The sequence below is a fragment of the Malus domestica genome, chromosome 09 (genome assembly GCF_042453785.1).
Source record: "Malus domestica chromosome 09, GDT2T_hap1".
Lineage (NCBI taxonomy): Eukaryota > Viridiplantae > Streptophyta > Magnoliopsida > Rosales > Rosaceae > Malus > Malus domestica.
In genome coordinates, this window is record NC_091669.1 from 19,641,785 (window position 1) to 19,657,848 (window position 16,064).

At 38.3% G+C, this 16,064-nt stretch overlaps 2 protein-coding genes and 1 non-coding gene across 4 annotated transcripts; 1 reads left to right on the forward strand and 2 right to left on the reverse strand.

Moving 5' to 3' along the window:
- Positions 1-648: 648 nt before the first annotated feature.
- LOC103443793 (photosystem I reaction center subunit VI-2, chloroplastic) lies at positions 649-2,512 on the forward strand. Its single transcript, XM_008382688.4, has 3 exons — positions 649-1,202; positions 1,313-1,439; positions 2,156-2,512. The coding sequence occupies exons 1-3, from the start codon at positions 1,075-1,077 to the stop codon at positions 2,333-2,335; spliced, it is 435 nt and encodes a 144-aa protein (XP_008380910.3). The 5' UTR covers positions 649-1,074; the 3' UTR covers positions 2,336-2,512.
- TRNAT-AGU (transfer RNA threonine (anticodon AGU)) lies at positions 1,664-1,737 on the reverse strand. Its single transcript has one exon. It is a non-coding gene; the product is annotated as a tRNA-Thr (tRNA).
- A 136-nt stretch (positions 2,513-2,648) lies between the features above and the next one.
- Positions 2,649-5,423, reverse strand: LOC103443794 (rop guanine nucleotide exchange factor 12-like). Of its 2 annotated transcripts, none has more exons than XM_070804573.1 (7): positions 4,904-5,423; positions 4,691-4,807; positions 4,434-4,588; positions 4,271-4,345; positions 3,897-4,172; positions 3,482-3,802; positions 2,649-3,335 (listed from the first exon to the last, which is right to left on the reverse strand). In XM_070804573.1, exons 1-7 carry the CDS (start codon positions 5,151-5,153, stop codon positions 2,913-2,915), a joined length of 1,617 nt encoding a protein of 538 aa, XP_070660674.1. In that variant the 5' UTR covers positions 5,154-5,423; the 3' UTR covers positions 2,649-2,912. The 2 variants fall into 2 exon arrangements, with proteins under 2 accessions (XP_070660674.1, XP_008380913.3); XM_008382691.4 differs by having other exon boundaries at positions 3,897-4,169; positions 4,904-5,376.
- Positions 5,424-16,064: the final 10,641 nt, after the last annotated feature.

The window sequence follows — 16,064 nt, forward strand, 5'->3', positions numbered from 1 at the left end:
TTCCAATCATTCATCGTCATCTGGAGATAACGCAACTGCCACAATCTTTGACAACCGCTATTTCATGGCATCGAAAAGAGAAGAGGGTTGCTCAGGATTGACTCCGCGATTCCCAGAGACCCGGGGACGCTGCCTCATGTTGGTTAAGCATGGCATAGATATAGGCCAGTTTTTTTTATAAGTTCTCATCTGGCTTAAGAAATTCACAAAAAAAAAAAAAAAACCACTCCCGTACCTAACTTTACTTTTTTTTTTTAAATATATTATTATTTTTTTCTATTTTTTGTTTTTTCAAATAAAAAATCAAAAGAGCGAATTGTCACATGCGTACACGTGTGGCAAGAGACTGGTTAGTAATTAAGAGGCATTCTATAATAAGGATGTCCTTCTTTGAAGGAAAGAAAAACATAGTTTTTAGTGTCAAAACCGTGTAACTTTTAGGTTCGAAAAATATCAATATTGAGCCATTTCTACGAAACAAAAAGGAAAGGAAGGACATGCCACCAATTGGCTAAACAAGTAATTGTTGAGCCCTTCACTTATACAAATTTAAGTTTCAAATTTATATAAAAATGAATTTTTATTTCACATTTTAGATACTCGATATTTTGAATTTATAAATAACATTATACATACAATAAATGAATGAGGAGCTAAAATATTCACGATTTGATATATAATTTTTTATACATCCGTTGGATCATCATCAAACAACTGTTATGAAATAGCCTTGCAAATGATGTATCAAATTCTAACCACAATTATTATCATTCGCATCTACTATATAAAAGAAGAAGTCACAGCTCGCAGCTCATAAAATATGCAGTAGATTTGTGAATATGATCCAACAAGGATAGGCTTATCCAGCTTCCAGTCCAGGTGGCAGCCTGTAAGTGAAGTTCAATATCCTCTAAACAAAACCCATCTCGGCACGTGTCATGCTAAGATCCATGCAAAAGATCAAAAAACCAATCACGCTCCTTAACCCAACCGTGACACAGAAGAACCAGAAAAGGAAAACTAGTAAGTCCAGATACTCAAAGAGTAGCAGTAGACCAATATTATTGTTAGGCAATGGCATCTTTGGCAACCCTAGCAGCTGTTCAACCTGCAGCCATTAACGGCCTCGGCGGAAGCTCCCTCACCGGAACAAAGCTCGTTGTGAAGCCCACTCGCCAGAGCATCAGAACCAAAAACATCAGGTACTACTACATGGATATTTGAAAATAGTAAATGCTTCTTGTTTCTTGTTCTTGTATGCATTGTGATGGTGTGTTGAGTGATATTACTGGTGTGGTCTGTGGTGGTTTAGGAATGGTGCTGTGGTGGCCAAGTACGGAGACAAGAGCATCTACTTTGACCTTGAGGATCTGGGCAACACCACCGGGAAGTGGGACTTGTATGGTTCGGATGCGCCCTCACCTTACAACCCTCTTCAGGTTCTGAGAGAAACTTTAACAAAAAGTTCCCGTACTGTTCAATTTAACAAAAAACCATATTTTTACACTAAAAAATCAATCTGGTATTATTCACTTTACCTTTTATTTTGTCATTTTCGTTAAAACTCAAAGCTTTCAAGCACTTTCATTAGTTTTCCCTTCTTTCAATGTGTTTATCAATTAAAAACAAAAGCGGAAAAACGGAAAGAAATAAAAACGAAAAATGCTTTCATTGAGAGTTGAACTCAAGACCTCCCACTTACTAAACGGGTGCTCTAACCAACTGAGCTATGAAAGCTTTTGTTGACAAATTGTTAATTAATCTTGCATTAGTTTGTAGGGAAAAATTTATCGATGTTCCTTGAACTAAAGATCTATTTTTCTGTTTTTAATCTCTTTAAGGAACCATCTTTCAAATTTTAAATGTGTCAATTTGTCTTCATTGTCAAGTTATCACATTAAATGTTCGTTTACTCTATTTGAATAAAATAGCCGTCAATTTAACAAATGTTAGAATAGCAGATAAATTGACATTTTTTAAACGATTAAGTATTCGGTGCCAAATTAAAATTCAAACGCTTAATCAAAGTAAGGCACTTGGTTCATGGGACATTGCTAAAATTTTCCCTGCATTCTATCATGATCAAGGGATATTTACTTCTTGACCTTTAAGCAAGCATTGTTTGAGTTAATTAAGTTGTTGAATCTGACTGCAGAGCAAGTTCTTTGAGACATTTGCTGCTCCATTCACCAAGAGAGGCTTACTCCTCAAGTTCTTGATATTGGGAGGAGCTTCCACCATTGCCTACCTTAGTGCCACTGCCTCCGATGACATTCTACCAATCAAGAAGGGCCCACAACTTCCACCCAAGTTGGGGCCACGTGGCAAGATCTAATTCTTATATGGGATTTAATCCTCATTTTCTCATGCTTTTCCTCATGTATGTGTAATTGCTTCTCTATTTTGTAATTGTAAAGTACGTTTAATGCAGAATTAAAACCCCTAAATTTGGCAATATGTTAAAGATATTTGGGAACTACTATTTATATTTTAATAGATTATTGTTTGATCATGATATTATTTTTATCTACAATTGTCGACGTACGATTTCAATTTAATACCTCTTTCAACAAAATAGATACGGCAATACGAAGAAAATCGGTGAAAAAACATTGCAAACATTGTGAAGAATCTGGAGTACGAATAGGTGAGGAACAAAATTAAGATATGTCTAAGATAATTCATCAAAAATTTTTTTTTTGTCAGTCTACAAACCCTCATTGGTTTTTTTTCCTTCTTCCCTATTACACAACAAGGAAGGAATAGAATGAAAAATAAAGTCATCACACAACTCCAAGGATGCCAATGAGTGCTGTGAAATTCACATTTGAAGGCTTAGGCTTTCTGTATCTGTCTCAGTTAGTTCCTCATTTTCTCGCTCTTTCTTCTCCGATTTCCCCCTGTTGGCGCTGTTAGTGGCGTGCCGTTGGACTTCTCAATCCACCCAAGGTCTCTAGATAGGAAACCTTCTTGTTGGTCACTATGTTTGCAATCTTCTGTATATGTGGATGCTTAATCTCACAAGAGTCTTTGCCTTCATCTGCAGCATCCGGGTCCTTTTTTGGCTCGGTCTCAGATTGAACCACGCCCCAACCCATGAAATCCAACAGTGTCATTGAACCGGGTGTCTCCCCACCGGCATTTTCTTCCTTTGAAGACCTATCCGGAGAAGTTTCAACTGTAGCGTTTCCTAAATAGGGCCGTTTACAAGCTACATGTGATGGATTCTGAGTAGCAAAATCAGCATATAGTACATCTTCAATCCGCGACAAAACTGTGAAGGCCAAGCTTTCTAGTATTCTTGAATAGCTCTCCAGAATAGCCTGTCCAACATCCTGTAAAGCCAAAGAATAAGCATATGCATAAGTTCATAAGCATGATCAAATACTTTATAAGTGATTCACTCATTTTTCTGCAGTATTTTGTGTGTGTAAAATGTGCACTAGTACTGGAAAAATCAAGGCATAAATTATGTCCTTACCTCGTTGTATTGGATTTTACTAATGTCAAGTGACGATTGAGGGATTCCAGGGAACCTCTGCTTGAGGAGGAGTAAGATTGTCTCTGCTCTCTCTTCAAAAAGTTCTCTCTTCTCCAAGCTCACTGCAGAGCCCCAACCCGATTTCCCATCTTTTTGGTTCATCTTTCTCTTCCATATCACCATGGAAGCCTCCATTTTGTTCTTGAGGTCTAGAATTTTGTGCTCTGATGATAAGTCCATGCTGCAAAGAAATTGGTCAGGATCAAAGAAATCAACTGTAATGCTCCGGTAAATTGAGTCACCAAGACTTGCCCTCCCATTCTGCACAAAATCGACAATATCAGAACCTGGTTAGAGAACTCATCAAGTCACATGTAATGTGACACGACAACGAGGATAGTTCCCTCTTTCTTACCTTGGGGAGGGATTCAATGTAGTTTTCGGGGATCTCCATTTCTGTTAAAACTTGAGCATTGATGGCCATAGCTGCTTTAAGCACTTGGTTGACGCAATCTTTTTGATACTGTATGAACTTTCGTGCGGCATCTGATAAACCATTTGGTGGAACTTTAGGAGTAGGTAGCCACCATTTGTCATCTTTTCTCTTTGCAGTTCCTTTCTCTTTCTCATCGGCATCTTTGGATACATAATAGAACTCTTGCTTTGTTTGGAAGTTATCTAGACAATCCTGCTAATTATAAGTTTTGTTCCAGAAACATAATCCATTACCACATAAAACATTGATCCGAGTCTCATTAAAGAGATTAAAAAAGCGTTAACAAGACTTACAATAAGCATTGCATCGAGCTTACGCAGCGCAGGGATGTTCATGTGAAGATCTGTTCGTTGCCGAGTCACCATGATCTGTTAATTCAAAACACACATTCTTAAGAAAATGTGAGACACAAGTGCATACGAGTATGTGACATGGAACGAAAGAGAATAGATTTACCTCCATGTTAGTTCCATCCTTGCCCTTCTGTTGTGAAGGAACAAATTCAACTATGTAATCGCTGACACATAATAACCAATCTATTTCTTTTCTCCACCTCTTTTTCCTGTCGGCGGACATGGGTTCTAGGCGAGTTTGTTCCCCAAAAACAGAAGCTGCATTGCATTCGGAAAGTAATCGTGAGCGATATGCAATCCAGAAATCAAAAAATCTGCTTCACATTGCACTAATACAAACCATATTGATAGTATACATACCGGCAAGATTCGTAATAGCATTCGACAATGCCAATGCTGACGAAACGCCCTTACCTCCACCGGACATATCTTCACCCAGAAGCAATTTGGCGAACCTCTCCTTCATCTGTTCCATATCTGAATCAAAAATCCAACAAGCAAAAAATAATTAATAACTCAAAAAGAAAATGTATGCAGCAAAGTACAAGTTATATACGGCTGACAAATCATCACCTGTTTGCTGTTGCTTTTCTCTGGCTTCTCTAGCGGCGGCTTCCTCTTTGCTCAACCTTGATTTAGGGCCTTGAGCTCCATTACTACTTCTCGATGAAGCCTTCTTATCATCATCCTGAAACTCTAAGGCGGTAGCACTCTCGATGCTCAAGCTCTTTGCATGCCTTCCGGTATTCTCATACATTCCCTTGAAATGATACAATCTAGACTTGTAATCCTCTTCTTCTTCTTCTTCGAGCGCCCGAACCATTCTCAGCTTTTTGGCGAAGACTTTTATAGAATGAACGAGGGAGAACAAGGCATGACTGCTGTTCAGCCTATTGGGAGGGCGAGGAGGGAGAGATGGATCTATTTTGTCGGTTACGCGATTTCCTGCCGGAGAGGGAAGAGAGCTTCCAAATCCAAATGACTTAAGAAACAAGACTTGTTAATCTTCTTGTTTTTTGTTGTTGATGTTCTTGTTGTTCTTGTTGTTTTTGTTTCTTTTTCTTTTTTTTTTTCCTGAGAAAATGGTAAGTTTTGACAGAAATGTGGAGGTGATTGATTGGGAAGATTTGATGGGTTAGTTAATTTCGTTTTCTTTTCTTGATATTTTTCAGTTGGGTTGGAGGAACGTGGGGTGCATGTTGTGAGAAATTAGGATGAAAAAACAAATGTTTTTTGATAATTTTTTTTTGTTTCTAGTTGTTTTGGTGAGGTTTGGTTTTTGGCTTTCTTGAGGAATGCATGAATTGGACGGTTGAGGTTTTGGTGGTGGTCCCGAGCAGCTAAGATCCCGGGAAGGACAGCGGTGCTTTTTTCTAATTTACCACCTCTTCTCTCTCTCTCTCTCTCTCCCTCTCTCTCTCTCTCTCTCTCTTAAGTGGACGATTCCGGTGGGTCAATAGTAGCTCTAGCTCCTCCCCTAGAATATTCAATTTCATTAGGTCATCTCCGATGAAGAGAGCTAAAAGTTCAAAAGCCAAAAAATAACATGATTTTTCCAAAAACTCATCTCCAACCGATGATTGAGCTATAATTTCATGGAGCCCACTAGGCCATTATTTGGCTAGAGGGGCATTAGGTCATCTCCAAGCGAAAGAGGGCCAAAGAGCTGTGTTAGCCCTATAGCCCGCAAGAAATTATATTTTAATGACAGTGCCAAACCATATTTTATATCATCTCCAACCGAATGGGCCAAAGAGTTATAGGCCAAACATAGCCCTTTGACAAAAAATCATCTCCAACTGAGAGGGCCATAGGCCAAACATAATTTATTATTTTAATTGAATTAATATGGTTGATTAAATTAAACTACCATATTAAAATAGGATTTTCAGACATATTTTAAGTGTCACTTATCACCAAATGAATAAGCCTACAAATTAATATTGTTAATTAAAATCAAACACTTACTTTGTCGTAGTAATTGGCTCCGCTTTCATATTTGCTTTCAGTCCTTACCACGACTTGATGTCATTTATTCAAACTTTGTTGAAGATGTTTTTTCCATCTCGAAGACCAATTCTCGTGGTTTCGAGGATTCAGTGGAGTTGTGCCTTCGTAGAACTCATAGTACTTTTTGGACATACGAGTCCAAACACCTTCACTTGTTTTGATAACTACCTTTGACACTATCTTCCCAAACCCATCTATAAGCCCTGCAAAGAGCTTCATCTTCTTTTCGGGTCCAAGCCCTTCCTTTCATTGCAGATGTGGCCATTTGAAAATTATTGAAAAAAATTAAAGGAAATATTATTGGAAGAAGTAAGAGAATAGAATGTGAAGAATTGAAATAAAATGAGGTAAGATAGTATGGAATGGTGAAAAGTATGTGAGAAATGGTGTAGGAATGACTTAGGTATTTATAGGAAAAAAAATTCATCCAAAAAATAAAATTTCAATTGCTAGCTAACATCATGCTAACGCCAGGTTACCATTGGAGTGCAAGTGGGTTGGGCTGAAGGACTGGCTAGTTGGTTGGTTGGCTGGAAATGGCCAGCCCGCTAGCCTGATTTAGCGGTTTTGGCCCGGTAGGGCCCACAAACCTTTTGGCCTAACCCTCGGTTGGAGACGATTTTCGTGTCATTTCGAGCTATTTTTAGCCTTTTGGCCCCTTGGCCGGGTTGATTAGGCCATCTCCAACAGAGGGCTCGTTTTAGCCCTCTGGCTCTCCAAGATATTAGTATTTTAATGAACAGTACATGGCCATATTTGCCTCCATCTCCAACCGAGGGCCAAAGGGTCATAGGGCTCGTTTTAGCCCTGTCACAAAAAACCATCTCCAACCAGGGGCCAAAGGGCCATAGGGCCAAACATAATTTATTATTTAAAACCTACAACTTAAATTCAAATCCAACGGCTAAGTGACGTCAGCATGGATTAGGCGTTTAAGTTTTATGTTGTTTTTTTAAAAATGTTGTTTAAGTTTCATGTTGTTAAATGTTTTTTTTATGTTGTATAATTTTTATGTTGGTTAATGTTATTTAATGTTGTTTCATATTGTTTAATGTTGTTTCATGTTACTTAATTTAATTTAATGTTGTATAACGGCTTAGGAAGTTATAGGAAAAAATTATAATTTAAAAAAAAATGAAAGAAATTTTGTAAAATAGAAGTTATAGGAAAAAAATAGAATTTAAAAAAAATATGAAACAAATTTTGTAAAATAGAAGTTATAGGAAGTTATTGAAAAAATAGAATTTAAAAATATAAGTTATAGGAAAAAAAAATTTGTAAAAAAAAAAAAACTGTAAAAAAAAATTCAAAAATAATGGCTAGCTGACGTCAGCTAGCCATTGCATTTGAAATTTTGTGACACACCCCGACCCGGAATGTCCACTAGGACTCCGAATCAAGCTGTGTTGGCCGACACTCGGAAGGTGAAGAAGCCATAAAGTGTGATGGTGTGGAAAATTGTGAATAAATTTAAACCTAAAAGTGTCTAAATACCAGAGTGCACTGGTGACACGTGATGTTAGAGCATAAGCAAGTACAGAAAAATGATATAAGAATCGTACCCTCAAAATAGTCTCCAATACTAAGAATCACTGCGAGTCTTTGGTGATAATAAAACTCAGCTAATAATACCTAGAGGCTGAAGACAAGACAAGGGTGAGTGGCCATGTAAGTAAATTACTAATAGAAAACATATAACACATGTAATCCCTCGTTACAACACCTGTATAATTTCCAAAGAAATCATAATGTACCACAACACATCATCTCAACAATAATATCAAATAATCATGCGACTAATATCTCATAATAGTACGCAAGTCGGAGTCACCTCTAGCGACGTGTACGACATATTCATATCTCATCACATATCTCATCAATCATGGCTAGCAAATAAGTCGGAGTCACTTCTAGTGACCTATACGACATATTCATATCTCATCACATATCTCATCAATCATGGCTAGCATATAAGTCGGAGTCACCTCTAGTGACCTATACGACATATTCATATCTCATCACATATTTAATCAATCATGACTAGCACATATTCATATCTCATCACATATCTCATCAATCATGGCTAGTATATAAGTCGGAGTCACCTCTAGTGACCTATACGACATATCCATATCTCATCACATATTTAATCAATCATGGCTAGCATATAAGTCGGAGTCACCTCTAGTGACCTATACGACATATTCATATCTCATCACATATCTCATCAATCATGGCTAGCATATAAGTCAGAGTCACCTATAGTGATCTATATGACATATTCATATCTCATCACATATCGGAGTCACTTCTAGTGACCTATACGACATATTCATATCTCATCATTCATGCTAATACCGTATACATACTTGAATTTACTTAAACTTACCTGAACTTACCTGAATATCCTACGTTCACCTTTGCACTTCAGAGCGTTCACAACAACACAATTATATATAATGCATCAATACCAATTCATATGCGAATTATAAACTTATATGCATGGCATTCAAGGCATAATCTCATTTAAACATATTTCTGGGAAAATATCAAGTGTATACATATATACTTAAAACCAAAAGGCCACACATATTGCTCAATTCCTTAAACAAGGTTATGGTCTCGGTTATTTAATCTCATTTCTTATATGGCTGCATCTAACGTCTCGTTAGACTGCTTACGTACCCTAAACATGCATCAAGCTATTCGTAGTTCACAATAATCATTTATAGTAATACGCATATGGATAGATCACGATGAAATCTAACTCAACCATCTCATAGTATTTTATAACATATAAATATAAATATATATATATATATATCATGGCATAAGTTTCTTAGTTTTATTTAAAAGCATTCATAGAATTATCAATCATGAAACATAAGATGAGTAAGGAAAGATCCACTCACCTGGAGTCCGTGCTACAACTTCCTAGCACAACCATCGGGGCGTTTCGAGCGATCGGCGCCAACTTGGAGTCCAAATGGTGGCCAGAAAATGGTCTGAAAGACTGCTGTCCGCGGGAAAACTGGTAACTTGCCGGAATTTCTGGGCAACCTTACACGATGGCTATCTCACCGTGATTTGGCCGGAAAACGCCTCGAAAGTGGTGGAGGTCGCCAGAAACTGTAACCCAGGCCAAATAGTCCGGGAAGAGCAATTTTGTTAAAACCCGTCGGTAACCCTATACTTGGGTGAACTTCGATTCTTCTTCCTCGGTGCTCTAACGGGGTCAAGGCTGTTCGTGATTTTCTCCTAGGATGATGGGCTACAAAGCCCAAGTGGTGGTGTCGGCCATTGCTTTGCCGATTCGCCGGAAAAATGAAAAGGGTGGTCGGAACACCATTGGTTTTCATCGGATTTTATGGCCTCGAACCGCCACGTACAGGGGTTAACCAAGGTGGTTCTTGGGTGGGTTTTGTAGAGGGGAATGAGAGCTTCAAGATGGTGTGGTGGCTTCGAAAAACTCCGCCGGAGTTGGCCGGAATCAGCCTTGGAAAATGGGTGGTCGTGAGCGGAAAAACCCACGGGAAAGCTCTAGCTTTCCCCTTTTTTTTGTCTTTTTCTGATTGGCTGGAGGCTTTGTCCTCTTTTTATGTGATTGGTTCTCTTTTCTCTTTGCTTAAAGGCTGATTGGTTACTCTTCCCACAAGGTAGGAGTTCAAATAAGTTAACTACCTTTAAATAACCAAATTCAAACGTCTGTAACTATACCGTTATAATTCGGACTCATAAACGGCTTTCGCCTATGTGTTTGTAGTGACAAGTACTACGAGAATATGCTAAAAAAATAAGTTATACGCCACTTTAACCGATGATCCGCGAAAGTCAAAGTCCTTGCCTCTAGGGCATTTTCTTAAATTCACACTTCTAAAATTAATAAAAAATGTAAAATTTGGGACGGACTGTCACATTTTGGCCTAGCATTCCTATTGGATATAACCGAAGGGAAACTAAATATTCATGTCGGTCATATCCCACATGAATGCTCACATTTCTGGCTAGCCCGAGGTTGGCTGGCTAGCTGGATTGGGCCAGTCCTTTGGCCCTTTTCAGATTCTGTGGGGCCCACGAGCCCTCTGACCTAGCCCTCGGTTGGAGATGGTTTTCAGGCGTTTTTCGGCCCTCTGGCCCTCTGGACCCTTCGATTGGAGATGGCCTTAGGCTGGCTAAATGTAGCCCCCTCTTAACCTTTTTTTGGAGCCTAACTGCTTAGTTGCAATAATTGATTCAAATTCAACGTCTAAATTTGAGAACATTCAAAGGTAATTTAATTAAATTGACCAATAAATTTAAATATAAACTTAAAACTTTAATTTAGGGAGCTATGTTTGGCCTATTCGGCTGTAGATGGTATATAAGTATGGTCTGACACTGTTTATTTAAAAATAATTTTTTGAAGGGCTATAATTTTGGACGAGGTTATATTTAGCCATTTCGGTTAGAGATGACCTTATAACTAGGAGGGAGAGATAAATATCATTCATGATTGATTGATTGATTACCAGTTCTCCAATGCATTAACGGCCTACCTATCTAACAACAAAGAGTCTTTTGGTTTTAAGGATCCAATAAAAATATATTAATGACGGTTGTCCAGTAGTATTTATGTTTATTTAAAAGAAAAATATCATTTATTCATGATTGATATTTGACGGTGTTGTTTTCTCATGATGTAAACATATTAACAACTATGGACCTTTCAGCATGACAATGGACCATACAAGTTGGATTCCAAATTTTGATCCCCACTAAGAATTTATTAATTTTATCATGTAGTGCTAGCGAGTGAGTCCAAAAATATCGAACAAAATCGAATAAGAATAAAAAGCATACTGTAATTTTTTTTTCTGTAAAATAGTGAAATATAGACACTTAGGCCATCTCCAACCGAAGGCTGGCCAGAGGGCTCGTTTTAGCCTTCTGGCCCTCCAAGAAATTAATATTTTAATGAATAGTGTAGGGCCATATTTCTTATCATCTCTAACCGATGGCCAAAGGGTCATAGGGCTCGTTTTAGCCCTGTCACAAAAAACCATCTCTAACCGAGGGCCAAAGGGCCATAGGGCCAAACATAATTTATTATTTAAAAACTACAACTTAAATTCAAACATAATTTATGCTGTTAAATGTTTTTAAAAATGTTGTTTAAGTTTCATGTTGTTAAATATTTTATTTTTATGTTGTCTAATGTTATTTAATGTTGTTTAATATTGTTTAATGTTGTTTCATGTTACTTATGGTGTGTTTATGAAACCGGAACGGAATGGCAAGATACGGAATTGCATTCTTTTACAGGCATTCAAGCTGTTTACTAACATTTCCGGAATCAAAATAAGATGGGATCCACTTAAAATCAGGAATTGGATCCCCTGGATGGAGGTGGTATTTGGATTCCGGGGAGAAGGCTCTTCCAGGAATCCAACTTTTATACCTAAACTCCCCTCATATCTTCTACCTCCCCCTTCATATTTGTGACTATCTTTGCTGAGTTTGCTGACTCCCTTGCATGTTCACTAGCTCGATCACGGTTCTGGATGATTTTGTGCCAGGATGGGCTTCAAAGAATGAGTTGGTGGAATGGGTTGTCGTTGGCGAAGAACGGATTTGAAACTTGTTCGGTGCCACATCTGCCAATTGAACGACTAACACCTAGAATTGAAGCTGCAATGGTGGTGGACCCACTGCTATGGTGGTTGTGGGTATATTCCAATGGTTGTGGCTATGGAGGCGTAAGGGGGGTGGAAGATAAAGACAGGGCAAGGAAAGGCATGGGTGGGTGGTGGGCAGTGCAGCTTGACCTTCAGGATGAAGGCGTGGGAAAGATGGAGACGTGGGGAATGTGCAACTGGACCTATTTATATATTTTTATAGATGATTTTTATTATATAAATTTAACTAAGAAATTTAATTTAATTAATTAGTATGAAAATAATTTATTTATGTAAGGGCAATTTAGTAATTAACCTAGTTTTAATTCCAGTTGAAGTCAATTAGTAAACAACTTATATAGATTTAGCATCATTCATACTCCGATTCCAAACAATTTTAGTAAACAACTTCAACAGGAATCTAATTCTGATTCCACCTCATTTCAATCCCTCCTCAATCCAATTCCTCCTCAATCTAATTCCTATCAATCTGATTACGGATTAGTAAACGCACCCCTAATGTTATGTAATGTTTAATGGTTTAGGATGTTATAGGGAAAAAAATAATTTTTTTCAATTTTTAAAACAAATTTTGTAAAAAAACCAAAACAATAAAAAAAAATAATAATGGCTAGCTGACGTCAATAGCTAGCCGTTGCAATTCGAAATTCAGCCCACCCAGGGGCCGATTGGCTGGTTGGTTTGGGCCGGACGGTTGGCCCTTTGGCCCCTTTTTTGTTCAGTGGGGCCCATGAGCCCTTTGGCCTGACCCTCGGTTGGAGACCCTTTTTGGGCTATTTTCAGCCCTCTAGCTCTCTAGACTCTTCAGTTGGAGATGGCCTTAGTACTACGGTCTAGTAGTAGTAATATTCTTCTTTACCTGTAAGTAAGAGGTCTTAGGTTCGATTCTTGTCAAAGGCGAATTTAAACCACATTATTGCTTGCCCATTGTAAGGGTAAAACCCTACCCCTCTTCTTAGTGTAGATAATATCGTTTGTTCAAAAAAAAAAAAACAGTGGAATATTTCAAAGCCAACATGTTGAAACTTCCATTTGATCATGTTTGACAAACCATTCAAATACTTAAATCAAACTTAATCCCCAATTAATGAAAAAGGCTAAAACCCAGTTTTGATTTTGTTATTTTAATCTACTCCAGGTCATCCTTAGCTATATTTTTTATTAGCAAAGTTCCCATTAATATCCATATGCTTATGTAAGAACCAGACTCCTAACAAGATTACTTGCTCAAAAATCGAAGAGGCACCGCTCTCCGAATCTCGAGAGCCAGACTCCCAACAGGATTACTTGCTCAAAAATCGAAGAGGCACATCTCTCCGAACCTCGCTCCCAATAGGATTACTTGCTCAAAAATCGAAGAAGCACCGCTCTCCAAATCTCAAGAGCCAGACTCTCAACATGATTGCTTTCTCAGAAATCGAAGAGGCACTGTTCTTCTCCGAATCTCGAGAGCTAGATCCCCGACAGGATTGCTTGTTTGAAAACTGAAGAGGCACCGCTCTCCGAACTTTGAGAGATAGATTTCCTTGGATAAAGCTTGTCTGCAATCTTCACACGCAACATCAGCTTTCCAGATACCACAGACCACTTTTTCAAAGTGCTCTAACAAAGTTAAAACACGTGAATCTTGCAGCTCCCACTACATTGCTATGACCTATTGGGACAATTCCTATATATGTCGACCTTCATCCTCCACAGTCAGGCAGACTTGCAAATAAAAAAAATGCTCAACTTTTCTTCACATCCGAGATGGCACTCTCAGCAGAGTCTTTCGAAATACTCAGCTTCTTTTCCCCCTTATAATACCTCTGCAAACAAGCCACACCAGAGTAAGAGTAGCTCATATCATCAGGGTTAAAAGCAAGACTATCTCATATCATGTTTTTTCCCTGTCTTTTCCTTTGGCCTTGTTCTTACCTGCAAGACAAGGAGAAAGAGAGTAATCAATCAGCACTTGGAATCAAGCTTCCAGTCAGGAACTGACTGCCTGGAACCCCTTGCCTAATTACTTACCTGGCATTGCTTTCGCGTACTCATCTTTAACATCTTATGCTTTCAGATAAGATATCACATCTGCCTGAGGAACAGATAGGGCAAGTTAGAAGGATATAAGGAAGCATGTGGAGACAAGCATAACATAACATGTGCCAATACATCCACTACTTTGTCAACAGCAAAAGTATCTCATATCATCAGGGTCGAACGTACTCTAGATTTAATGGACTTGTTTTGACCCTCAAATTCTTGAGTCGGCCTTTTACTCTGGAGGAAACCAGAAAACCCTTCAGCCTAGTTCAAGAATAAGCTTGTGGAAAGTTGCTTCTTCAAAAGCAAAAGTATCTCATATCATCTCTTATCCATTTGCTTCTCCTTATTCTTGTTGCTGTTTACGACACAAGGAGAAGGAGAACAATTAACCGGAAGCCGAAGTCGAACCTCCGATCCAGGTTGCTTGCTTGGAAGTCTGATTACTTACCTTATCTGTTACCTCCTTCGGCAAATCTCCTAGCTCGGCGACTTGGGGGACTCCTACTATAGGGTTTGTATCGCACTTGACCAAGCCCGAAACTACAAGTAAGCTTCAAGTGAAATTGATACATTACCTTGTGCATCTTCATCGGTTAAAGATACCACCCTTGGATGGAGGAAAAGTACTTCCAGAGAAGATGCCACATCTACATATGAGACAGATAAGGCAAGTGAAAATGATACCACACTTTGATACTTAGAAATTTCGTGATTACTCAATGGCTTGGATCTTGCAAGTCCCCAACCGAAGAGCTTCCCTCACTCGGGAACTTAGGGGAGCACTGTTTGTACCATACTTGACCAATCCTGAAACTACTGAGCACCAATCAACGTTATTCCGTCAAGGACCTAGAAGAGTTTCCCTCAAACCAGGAGGCCAATCACAGTGTGATACGTGTTGACATCAGAAGCCAATCACAACACGACACGTGTCAATGTCAGAATGAAACTAGAAACTCTCTTCTATAAATAGAGATCATTCTCTCACAATATTTCATAATGTCATTTGTACTAAATCATTCACTAGTACTCACTAAAGGAGAGCTTGAACCTATGTACTTGTGTAAACTCTTCACAATTAATGAGAACTCCTCTACTCCGTGGACGTAGCCAATCTGGGTGAACCACGTACATCTTGTCTTTGCTTCCCTGTCCCTATCCATTTATATATTTATCCACACTAGTGACCGGAGCAATCTAGCGAAGGTTACTTAACACTTTCTGTTGTACCAAAGTTCTCACTGATTTTGTGCATCAACAAAGTGAATTAGTAAACAACTTATATGAATTCAGCATCATTCATACTTCGATTCCAAACAATTTTAGTAAACAACTTCAACAAGAATCTAATCCTGATTCCACCTCATTTCAATTCCTCCTTAATCTTATTCCTCTCAATCTGATTACGGATTAGTAAACGCGCCCTTAATGTTATGTAATGTTTAATGGTATAGGATGTTATAGGGAAAAAAAAGAATTTTTTTCAAATTTTAAAACAAATTTTGTAAAAAAACGAAATAAATAAAATAACGGCTAGGTGACGTCAGTAGCTAGCCGTTGCAATTTGAAATTCAGCCCGTCCCGGGGCCAATTGGCTAGCTGGTTTGGGCTGGATGGTTGGCCCTTTGGCCCTTTTTTGTCCAGTTGGGCCCACAAGCCCTTTGGCTTGACCCTCGGTTGGAGACCCTTTTTGGGCTATTTTCAGCCCTCTGGCTCTTTGGTTTAGTAGTAGTAATATTCTTCTTTACGTGTAAGTAAGAGGTCTTAAGTTCGATTCTTGTCAAAAGCGAATTTAAACCACATTATTGCTTGCCCATTGTAAGGGTAAAACCCTACCCCTCTCCTTAATGTAGATAATATCGTTTGTTAAAAAAAAAAACAGTGGAATATTTCAAAGCCAACATGTTGAATCTCCATTTGATCATGTTTGACAAACCATTCAAATACTTAAATCAAACTTAATCCCCAATTAATGACAAAGGCTAAAACCCAGTTTTGATTTTGTTATTTTAATCTACTCC